Source organism: Trachymyrmex septentrionalis, unplaced genomic scaffold, assembly GCF_001594115.1.
Source record: "Trachymyrmex septentrionalis isolate Tsep2-gDNA-1 unplaced genomic scaffold, Tsep1.0 scaffold32, whole genome shotgun sequence".
Classification (NCBI taxonomy): Eukaryota; Metazoa; Arthropoda; class Insecta; order Hymenoptera; family Formicidae; genus Trachymyrmex; species Trachymyrmex septentrionalis.
In genome coordinates this window covers 4,515,402-4,526,876 of record NW_017305485.1, presented here as the reverse complement: position 1 = coordinate 4,526,876, position 11,475 = coordinate 4,515,402, and the positions used below count along the sequence as shown (strand labels likewise).

At 30.2% G+C, this 11,475-nt stretch overlaps 4 protein-coding genes across 6 annotated transcripts in view; 2 read left to right on the top strand and 2 right to left on the bottom strand.

Moving 5' to 3' along the window:
- Window positions 1-303: 303 nt before the first annotated feature.
- LOC108749888 (DNA-binding protein Ets97D) lies at window positions 304-3,435 on the bottom strand. 3 transcript variants are annotated; one of them, XM_018488900.1, is made up of 6 exons: window positions 3,253-3,435; window positions 2,890-3,187; window positions 1,949-2,096; window positions 1,793-1,869; window positions 1,041-1,275; window positions 304-938 (listed from the first exon to the last, which is right to left on the bottom strand). In XM_018488900.1, exons 2-6 carry the CDS (start codon window positions 3,151-3,153, stop codon window positions 394-396), a joined length of 1,269 nt encoding a protein of 422 aa, XP_018344402.1. In that variant the 5' UTR covers window positions 3,154-3,187; window positions 3,253-3,435; the 3' UTR covers window positions 304-393. The 3 variants fall into 3 exon arrangements, with proteins under 3 accessions (XP_018344402.1, XP_018344404.1, XP_018344403.1); XM_018488902.1 differs by having other exon boundaries at window positions 2,890-3,170; XM_018488901.1 differs by having other exon boundaries at window positions 3,287-3,435.
- A 998-nt stretch (window positions 3,436-4,433) lies between these two features.
- LOC108749844 (60S acidic ribosomal protein P0) lies at window positions 4,434-6,567 on the top strand. Its single transcript, XM_018488821.1, has 5 exons — window positions 4,434-4,500; window positions 4,937-5,031; window positions 5,212-5,622; window positions 5,708-6,052; window positions 6,298-6,567. Exons 2-5 carry the CDS (start codon window positions 4,978-4,980, stop codon window positions 6,442-6,444), a joined length of 957 nt encoding a protein of 318 aa, XP_018344323.1. The 5' UTR covers window positions 4,434-4,500; window positions 4,937-4,977; the 3' UTR covers window positions 6,445-6,567.
- A 919-nt stretch (window positions 6,568-7,486) lies between these two features.
- LOC108749853 (tRNA (adenine(58)-N(1))-methyltransferase catalytic subunit TRMT61A) lies at window positions 7,487-9,104 on the top strand. Its single transcript, XM_018488838.1, has 4 exons — window positions 7,487-7,841; window positions 7,926-8,198; window positions 8,424-8,593; window positions 8,911-9,104. The coding sequence occupies exons 1-4, from the start codon at window positions 7,487-7,489 to the stop codon at window positions 9,085-9,087; spliced, it is 975 nt and encodes a 324-aa protein (XP_018344340.1). The 3' UTR covers window positions 9,088-9,104.
- A 368-nt stretch (window positions 9,105-9,472) lies between these two features.
- LOC108749854 (tubulin gamma-2 chain-like) overlaps window positions 9,473-11,475 on the bottom strand; it is a 2,864-nt gene continuing 861 nt past the window's right edge. Inside the window, exons 3-8 of the mRNA XM_018488839.1 lie at window positions 11,361-11,473; window positions 11,098-11,234; window positions 10,614-10,920; window positions 10,090-10,221; window positions 9,802-9,984; window positions 9,473-9,695 (exon numbers count right to left, since the gene is read on the bottom strand). Of these exons, the coding sequence (XP_018344341.1) occupies window positions 9,492-9,695; window positions 9,802-9,984; window positions 10,090-10,221; window positions 10,614-10,920; window positions 11,098-11,234; window positions 11,361-11,473 (1,076 nt within the window). The 3' untranslated portion in view covers window positions 9,473-9,491. The remainder of the gene's footprint in view (window positions 9,696-9,801; window positions 9,985-10,089; window positions 10,222-10,613; window positions 10,921-11,097; window positions 11,235-11,360; window positions 11,474-11,475) is intronic.

Genomic DNA, 11,475 nt, shown 5'->3' with positions numbered 1-11,475 from the left:
GAAAATTTATTTTATTATTATAAATATTAGTAAATTGAATTGTTCATGGTTTGCTTAGGAAATAATGATATTCACAAAGTCATCACTTAATTCATTCGAAAGAACGCGCAAAGAAATTCATAGCTAACGAAAAAATATAACGCGATAATGACATCCAATCGATAAAAGATTATCTTAAAAGTAATTGTTTCTTAACAACAGATTTTGCTGTAATATATTATAGTAACATACTATACAGCTTTTTCTCATATATATAATATTTAAAATAATATTAAATAAAATAATAGTGAGACGAGATGTTTGCAATAAAAGCTATTTATTAATTGTAATCGAAAAAAAGGAGCACGGCAATGTCTTGTGCCGAGACACTACCGTGTCTCCTGAAATGATTTATCAGAAATATCTTCCTTCGTCAATAAGCTTGTTCAATCTTCCATGCTCGACAAGTTTACTCAATTCTGCCGCTGAGTAACCTAATAACTGTTTTAAGTCACAAACGAATTTGTAAACGAATCGCTTGCCATGAACTTTAGAAATCATGTCGCCATCGTAATAATAACGAAGCGCTCTGCTTAGTTTCTCGTAATTCATCGACGGCTTATTTTTTCGAGCTCCCCACAATTGCGCCACTACTTCTGGCTGATTAAGCTTGAACTCTCCTTCAGTTCCTACCCACTGAATCTCGTTCCTATATTCTTTGTCCGTTAATAGTTCTAATAAAAATTGCCACAGCTGTATCTGACCACTATTAACAGTTCGACTAGAACTGGCAATAGTAATGGAAGTCGGGTCAACATTTTCTAACGGTACGTTAACTACACGTGTCTGTTGGTTTACGGTAGGCTTCGATTTTGTTACTTTCTGATGACTTCGTATTTTAATAGACTTCTCTGCGACACTTTCATTGGACAAGTCCGGTGTATCTTTTTGTACAACAGCTGCAAGCAAACAGCAAAAAAATTGGTTAAAGAAAAATATAAAATAAAGTCCAACTATTTTATTATATAAATCGTGTAATGCTATATTTTTTATAAACATACCAACGAATTTGCATTTTCTAAGAAGTTCGAAATGTGTCCAAAACACATCTCCTGGATCTAGAGGCACTTTTGCATGAAATTCCTCCATTGTAAGGTTACACAATTGCTCTCCAGTAATATTCCAATCAGCCAAACGTAATGATAGTATATTGAATTGTCTAACAGCCCATTGCAGCCAATGTTTCACGTGGGTTTCCGTCCATTCTCTTGGGTCATTTGGTATTTTCAATCGCTCCTTTTTCCCCCCAAAAAATATTTTGTAATTTAAAAAAATAATAAAATACATTAATAATAAAAGAAATTTGTCTTGTAATATAACTACATTTAAGAATGCAGGATTCCAAATCATAAAAATCAATCACGAAAATCAAAGTATAAATATAATATAATCAGCAAAGAAGTTGCGTTATCTAAACTTCTAAGAATTATCCAAAATTTTCATAATTCCGAAAATTGCATTTTTAGATCAATAATTTATGTCCACAGTTTACGTAGCCATAACTTTATAGATGAATTCAGTTATTCAAACAAAAAATTTATGTAAATGTAAAATTTATTTTTTAAATCTATATATATTTTTTAACCTACAAAAATCTATATAAAACAAATGTTTTAAATAAAGAAAGCAAATTACGTTTCTTTTACATATTAATTTATAAAATAAAATATTAATCACATGAGATATGTATGTTTCATATACATGTATAAAAATATTTTTTTACAATAATTGACATTAAAAGCATTTCAATTACCTGGTCCTTTTTATACTGCGCATCTATCATCCACTTTATGACATTTGATTTATTTTCCAGAGCAGTAGTCACCGGTACTATGTCAACAAAAATATTATCTATTAAATTAAAATCATTTTGACAAAAAAAATAAGCGCATATTGCATTTATATATACAATTTTCTACAATTTCAATGAAATCATCTGCTGGCTTAAGAACGTCTACTATATTGATGCGTTTCTGCATTGGCTTTATTTGTACATTAATCTGAACCAATCCTTCTCCTTGGACACATTGATCAACCAAATTTTTGTGGCTTTCCAGCTATTGTAACCAGAAAAAAATACATTTCAGGCTAAATAAAATATAGCTAATCTTTCATTTGTTATATGATAAATTTTTCAAGTTTGTTGTTGATTAGTTACAAGATAGATAATTTCTAGAAATTCAAGAACCTCTTTATTCTGTAGCCAATACTTGAAGAATTTGTCAGACAATAAATGAAATATTAACTTAAGAATATATAGGACCTTTAGATCTCTCATAATAATTGTATTAATGACAGAGTTTTTAATTTTGAAATAAAAATTATAATATCAACCAAATTGGCACTTATAAAAAAATATATAGAAAAAATATATTTGTAAAAATTTATATATTAGCATTACTAAACACACTAAAATTTATTTTGGCCGAAAACAAGATTATATCTCTTAATAAAAAATATATATCAAGATTATAATAATTTAAAAAAAAAAATTACTTAAAGGTAACCGTTTAAATTATCCATAAGTTCATTAAGACATAAACATATTTTACAACAGTAAAAGCATGTGTGTACAGAACTATATTATTATTAATTTCAAGAACAGAATTAATACTTGAAAATATCTATACATTATCTAAGTGTACAAATTACTATAATTTCCGACATTTTAATTAATCAGCCTTAAAACACTTCACATTTAAAAACTATTACAACCTCGTTATCTCAGTTATAACTCATTTTAAAGTGATGTTAGGAGCTAATAACGGTTGTCGAGATTGTAATCGAACAAGTGATTAAATCAGGGACTCATCGAGATCTAGAACATTCTGTGTTATGCTTGTCACTTACCATCTGTGCGTTTTGTAACCAAAATGAATAATTTCTTAAATCTAAAGAGAGCCTTTCCTGTAGGAGTGTCTTTAACACAGACAAGGGCTCCCTAATGTCCATGTGCTGCATTATAACACCTTCATTGTTATAATCTCCATTCAGGGAGTTCTCCAACGAGAAACTAGGCTCGACCTCCAGATCAGAACTTTCCTGTTGCAGCTGTGCTATGAGATCATCCTCAGAAAATATCGCTTCCGGTTCCATTTTTATTTGCCGTATCATAGCGTAATCAGAATCGTCTTCAATGTCAAAAGAACTGAATAAGAAACAGAAAGATAAATACCTCAGGATAAGATATGGATCCGCAGATCAGATTAATACCTAAAAATGCGAAGGCGTAAGCTCTGTCGTTAACCTTTTCTCAGAACTTTTCCGGTAATTCTCCAGGTTTATATAGACCCGTTTATCAGACACGTGGCCAAATCGCAAAGTTATTTATCTAGAACAATATTCTCAGCAATCCTTCAAACGTGATAGTCATCCGCGTTAGCACATTTCCTTACGTCTCGGGTCAGAGAAAAACTTGAGAACGGTCGTCTCAGCGTTTTTCATATAACACTCAGCCGATCAACGTTCATTTTTGTGATATGGGAACTAGATACCACATCTATTTTGCGAAACTGTCGATAAAATTGTAGTGTCAAAAATGGATGTGATGTCATGGTGTATGTCTGTTCTAATTCATGTGAATATTGAAGTAATTAAAAGTTAAAAACTGATAATATTGTATTAATTTTATGATTTATTAGTTTAGTAGACATATTTATGCATTTAATACTCAATAATACTCGATTTTTCTTTAAAATTATAATTTTAGTGTTATCGTCAAAGTTTGATTATCAACAGAGATGATAACTGCAGAGAAAAAATTGAAATTTTTCTGCAATATATAGAATGTTATAGCTTTTAAGTATGCATATTTATTTATGGAATATTCATGTAATATAATCATGAATTTAATAATGTATAAGTCAAATATTTATGTTAATAATAGCAAATTTATATCAATTGTCGATAATGTCAGCATTCTTCAATTACCTCCGGACCCTTGAGGGCCGTTTTTATACCGCCGAAAATTTACCCAGGATTGACGGTCTTTAATAATATCTCGTCAGTGACTGCGTTCAGCCGAGAAAGCAACTTTACAAATATTGTAAAATTCTTCAATACGATTGGTTCTTGCTTTTGTTTCCTTATAGATCTAACTATATAAACCAATCGTATTGAAGGACTTTATATAATTGCAAAACTGTTGTTCTCTGCTGAATGCAGCCATTGGTTGTATAGTTTCTTCCGTGTTCTTTTAATGCTTTATATATCTAGTGATTTTGACCGTTCTTACTTCAAGACTGTCTTAAGTAACGTCTTAAAACTCTAATACAGCCCTCTGATTGGATAACTTTTTAAATACTATACGGTCTTGAATACAATATTCGACTATGAATACCGGCCTTTAACTTGTTTTAATTGCAAGCGAGCGTGAGTTTGCAGCACTGCTACAACATTCATTTCCGAGACGATCGTGACGATTCCATTTCCTTTTCCACTGTGCTGTAGTACGTTGCTGAGGTATGTAGAGTCGTTGATCCGTTATTTTTACAATATCACTCTAATGATTAATTTGTATTACTCATCTTCGATGCTGTAGTTTTATATAAAAATAGTACAAAAGTTGTATATTATATAATTATTTTAAGTTATCTCGAAATGAAGTTATTGATACCATGTGCCTTCAGATAATCAAAAGTTTGTTAGCTCAGAGCATGTGGCGTGTTGATTACGTTTATATTTTTTAATTAAGCATGCAGTAAATTGATGAGAAAAATACGCGTTTAAAAATTTGAGAGACATAAGACTTTGAAATATAAATAATACTTGCGAGAATAAACTTGTAAAATTCTGAATAATATGTAGGAAAAATATATTTCGCGTATTTATTATCCGAAAAATATATTAATAGCAATTTTTTCTACATTATCTAAATTAAATCTTTAACCATTTCTAGTCCTTAAATTCCCATAAGGTATCCCTACCACACTATTCAAGATGGGTAGGGAGGATAAAGCAACATGGAAGTCAAATTACTTTACTAAACTTGTTGTAAGTATTTCGTTTTGTATTCATTGTTTAGTTTTATAATCTCATCATGCATAACCTAATAGCATATAAATTGCTTATAAATATAAATATATAATTTATATACATACATATATATTTTTTATATTTATAAAATTTATAATTAAAAAAATACTTATTAGAATAATTTTTGTTAAATATTAGCAACTATTAGACGATTTTCCTAAATGCTTTATTGTGGGTGCGGACAATGTCGGCTCAAAGCAAATGCAACAGATTCGTATGTCACTGCGTGGAAACGCAGTCGTACTGATGGGCAAAAATACTATGATGAGAAAAGCCATTCGTGGTCATATAGAACGCAACGCAGCATTAGAGAAATTACTGCCTCACATTCGTGGTAATGTTGGATTTGTTTTCACCCGAGGTGATTTGATTGAAGTAAGGGACAAACTGCTGGAAAATAAAGTACGTGCTCCAGCCAGGGCAGGAGCCATTGCACCCTTAAGCGTTATCATTCCTGCACAAAACACAGGACTTGGTCCTGAGAAAACTTCTTTTTTCCAAGCTTTGAGTATACCAACTAAGATCTCTAAGGGTACTATTGAAATAATAGTAAGTACTTGCGATTTATTTAAATTTAATTCTGTCTTACGCATTCTGCATAAATGTAATAATAACTGGATATCACATTTTATAGAATGATGTTCATATCCTTAAACCTGGTGATAAGGTGGGAGCTTCCGAAGCCACACTTTTGAACATGCTGAATATCTCGCCTTTTTCTTATGGATTACTGGTTGAACAAGTGTATGATTCTGGTACTATTTTTGCACCTGAGATTTTGGACATCAAACCTGAAGATCTACGTGAAAAATTCATGGCAGGAGTCGCAAATTTAGCTTCAGTTTGCTTGATGATTGGTTATCCTACAGTCGCTAGCGCTCCACATAGTATTGTAAACGGCTTCAAGAACTTGCTAGCTGTCGCTGCTGTTACTGAGGTTGAATTTGCGGAAGCTACTACTATCAAGGAATACGTTAAGGTATGATTTTATACATTATATCTCATAGTTTCTAATTATTCTTGAATGAATATAATGATGAAAACATTACGCGTCTAAAGATCTTGGTTCACGTGTCATAGCTAGAAATAGTTGAACCCATTGACACGTCAAGATTGTTGTTGAAATATCGCACGAAAGTGCAGTCTGAATTAAACATAATGTAGATACTTTACGTGCAATTGGCATGACCGAGAAGTATTTAAGAATAATGGAATTGTTTATAGGATCCAAGCAAGTTTGCTGTTGCTGCCGCTGCTGTAGTAACTCCAGCAGCTGCAGCTGCTGACGCTCCTGCTGCAGAGAAAAAGGAAGAGAAGAAGGAAGAATCAGATTCAGAAGACGATGACATGGGTTTTGGATTATTCGACTAATGCATACGTACTCACGTTATGTATGCTTAAACGTCTGTTTGAAACAATCTTTGTCAAACAAAAATCGATTCAAATTTTGTATCATGTTATAAATGCTTCTGAAAATAAAGTAAAATCAAATTGAAAGGATTTTAGTTTTATTTATTATTCTATCATCTTTGATTGTATTTATTAACAATATTTTTAGTCATAATTTCGCGTATTGGTATATACAACTTGTATGGCTTTGGCTCATTTAGTGGAACATTTCCAATGTGTGATGCGGCACGAACATAAAGGTCTGCGCATAATCAAAGGAATTGGCAACAGAACAAAAATTTCATTCTATCAGAAACCATGTAAAATACACAATTTCTGATAAGCTTATTCTGAAATTTTCTGTTATTTTCTGTTTCCTATTCCTTCGTGTACAGTCTGAAGTCTTAAAGCAATAAGAGAGAGAAAAAGGAGAATAGGAAATAAGAGATTTTACTCTATCAGAAATTATATATACTAGAATGGTTTCTGGTAGGTTGAAATTTATTTTGTTCTATTGCCTGTGCTATTTATTGTGTTTAAGGCTTAATTTCTGAACATACCTTGCAGCCATAATGGAATTCCATCATTTGGTCTGTTCGATTTACACTTTTTACACTTAAAAAAAATGAGATAGATATGTATTTGGCGCTGAAAAGAGAGAAAGCGAAAACGCTGAGTGTAAAAAGTGTAAGCAAGTCGAACAGACACATGGCACATGCTTGCAGCCATAGTATTTTGATTTTGATACAACGTGTATTTCTTAACCTGTACAGAGTCATTAACTTAACAATTAATATCTTGCTTTACAGAGCAGAGTAGTAAGGATTATTTATGCTAGTCGTAATCTGTAAGAATTGATTAATAATAGTCAAATAGAGGGAAATAATAAATTATGATATAAACAAAGTATAAATGATTCTATACGTTTTTTTAACAGATTTTTTTGTTTTCTACAAAAACGGATCTAATAAATATTATTTCATCAGTATTGGAATTGAAGAAAATTGAAATAAACAATTACGAAATGAGTTTCAACAAAATTAAAGAAGTTATAGAAGATGGAGACATTGTTATTTTATATTTAAATCCAAACAACATGCATCCTCTGGAAGTAAAAGCAAAAATTTCCAATAAAAAGGGCAAAATCATAGACAATGTGTTCAATACTACATATGGTGCACTAAGAGTCATATCACTCATTGGACAAAAGTATGGTTCAAAAGTCGAGTTGACTCGAGGCTGGGCATATGTGTTGCAGCCAACGCCAGAACTTTGGACACTGATACTACCTCATAGAACTCAAATTATCTATAGTCCAGATATAAGTTTCATTATACATTTAATGGAACTTAGACCAGGAAGTATAGTAATTGAAACAGGTACGTCATACGCATATATACACATTATGCTGATACACGCACATATATTTGAAAGAAAACAGTTTTATTCATAATCAATTGTAGGTACTGGTAGTGGCTCTTTATCTCATGCATTAATTCGAGCAATACGTCCAAGTGGCCATTTGTATACCTTTGATTTTCATGAACAACGTGTATCTATTGCTAGCACAGAATTTAAAAAACATGGTTTGAGTGATTTTGTAACTTTGAAAGAAAAGGACGTTTGCTTAGAAGGATTTGGAGAAGAATTAAAACATAAAGTCGATGCAGTGTTTCTAGATCTTCCACATCCATGGTTAGCTGTAGAGCATGCTACAGTTGCTCTAAAAAAAGCAGGTGAAATTTTTTAAAATTTAATTTTCTTTTATTTATGAAGAATTTTAATTGACAGTAAATATTCTAAGATGAGTATTTTAATATCTGCACAAAGATATATGTAATTTGAATTAACATTAATACATATAAGCGTATTTGAAAATATAATACATGTATTACATAATATTGTAAGTGTTACATTCATTACTATAGTACAATGTATGATATATAATTGTTATTCAACAGGTGGAAAACTTTGTTTCTTTTCTCCTTGTATCGAACAAGTTCAACGTACTTGCATAAAATTAATTTGTGAAGGATTTATAGAATTACATACGTACGAATGTTTGCAAAGAGAAATGAATGTTCAGTACAAGCTTTTGCCAATATTAGATTTAGAATGTTTGAAACACAAGGTTGGTATACTTTATCATTACTAATAAAAAATCTTTAATTGCATATGATACAAATAAAATAAATTAAAATAATATTCAATTCATTTAAAACTATAGTATATCAATGTAAATATTATATTGAATATTTGAATGGATTAATGACATATAAAATATAAAATTTAACATGCTTTTACAACTTTATAAAATTTTATATTTTAATATATTTTCTTGTAAAATATTTTAATAGATAGAAAAGATTTTAAGACATTGAAAAAACATTGAATAAATTTCAAAGAATAACCTGAATATAATAAATGAAAAATTTAATTCTATTATAGCACACAACTGAAGATATTCACAAGAACGGAAAAGAAAAACAAGAAGAAAAACTTCTTACAGTTACTCACTCCCATTCATCACCTGGCCATACAGGCTTTATTACGATTGCTGTTCTACCCCCTAGTTATGCACGCAAAAAAGAAATACATTTACAGTGTAGAAATTCAGACAAATGAATAAACGATTGAGGAATACTAAGGTGCAATGCGCATTTAAGTAGCGATTAATTAAGGCTCCTGAAATTATATTTTATATTTATTTATAATTCTTGTTATTTACAAATGTCATGCAAGAAACTTTAACGTATCATTTCTCGCTTGTGACGTCACGATCCTATATGGCCACGGCGACTATTCAGGAGCCTTAACTAAAACTCGTAAATTAGTTTTGTTACCATCTCAAGAAATCCATAATTAAAAAAATTTAGAAACCATTTCTATTAATTATATTAACAAATATTTTTTTGTGAGAATGAATATTGTGATAATAGTATCCTACAAATATTCTGTCAACCATAAGTATAATGGTGATATAAAACATGAAAACTGGAAACACTAAAAAGGTTTGATTATTTGCATACTTATGTATCTGCCTTATTTGGATTCCAACTAAGATAATCGACTCGAGTCGCAGCCTGATACTCTTTCACTAAACAGTCTACAACTTCTCGTGAATTGTCTAATTCATCGAGATTATCTTCGAACATCTTTTCTTTGCGGAATTGTTCCAAAAATGCTTCGCGTTTACGCAATTTGTCATATTGTTGTAAGGCTCTATCAAACAACTGAAACACAGTTATCAATTTTTAAATTCAAATATAGAATATATTATATTATATTGTACTGTGATATATCTATTAGACGATAAGTTTTAACAGCCAATATTCTTACCGATGATATATTAGTATGATTAGCTAACATCAAACCAGAAACGCGATGTGCACTTTGTATATAAGGAGATTTTCGTGAAAGTGCTACTTGTATACTAGCAGGACCCCAAGGAATAAACTGCGCGAGTTTTCGCTCTCTAATCCTTTGTAATGATTTGTGCACTTGTGTCGGATCCACCTCACCCTATTTAAAATAATTATATGTGGAGCAATATATTTCTTTTGATATAAGGAAACAACAAATTAATAAATGAATTTCTTGAATAAGTAAAGTTTTCTAAAATATTACCTGAATTATATTTAAAATGGATATATAACAATGAGATGCATTTCTGTCTAATGCAGTAGAAACCATCATATTTTTCGGTTGTAGCAATCGTCGCATTACATCCAAGACAGATGTTTTTCTCACAGACGCACCCTGTTTCCCAATAATTTACAAAATTATACAGACATATTTAAACATCAAATGTGATTATATTCTAATTAAATAAATGGTGTTTATATTCTAATAATCTGAATAAGAATATAATTTTTCTTTAAATAAAGAAAAAAATATTTGATTTTTTCTGATGTTAGTTTTTTTGCAAATGCGTCAATATACAAAGTTGTAATATGCAATTACACATTTTTAAATAGAATTAATTTTTTTCTAAGTCCACATCATAAAATTCATCATTTCGTAAATAAAAGTATTAACTATTAGATATTGTTATAGAAAATATTAAATAAAATGAATATTTTTAAGTATTTTACATTTTATATTCTATTCTAAGAAAATATGAAATAAGTAATAATTAAATCATCAAATACCTCTTCATCCGTTGTAAGTGGAGTATAACCAGTCATTAAAAAATGCAAACGAGGAGTTGGTATAAGTGGTGCAATCAAACCAACCAAATCATTGTTCATATACGAAGGATATCTTAAAGTGGTTGTACTAACAGACATTATTGTTGAAACAAGTTTATTAATTTGTGTGAAACTGGGATTCTGGATATGCAATCTGTCTGAAGCAATTCTATTCAAAGCAGTATTGTCTAAAACTACCACACAATCTGCACATTGAGTCAGCCTTTTCAATGTTAACAATGAATTATATGGTTGTACTACAACATCGCTGTAACAAAAAAAGTATGTCTATATATACACATGCATATATATGTATGTATAATATATATACAGGATGTAACAGAGCATATCAAACTCATATTTTAAAAAATGTATATAAATATATAAATAATGTATGTATATCCATACATATTATATAAAGAATTTTCAAACAATAAATATTTACCTTATTTCATCTTGATTTGGAAAAACGCTGTATGTCTCAATTAATTTTTTGGGAAATCTATCAGCAAGAGATTCTAACATAAAAGATCCCATGCCAGAACCTGTACCTCCTGCTATTGAATGGCACAAAACAAAACCCTACACAAATTCCATGATTCTTAAAAAAAATCATATTTAAAAATATAAAGAATATTCTTATATTATAAACATCAGACTAGAATTCCATATTACTAGAATACTAAAATATAAGAATAATATAGTTACTTCTAAGCTGTCACTACCATCAGCTTCTCTATCCAAAATATCAAAGATTTCTTCTTGTAATTTTTCACCCTGATGGTATCCAGATGCCCAATTATTTCCAGCACCGCCACCATGT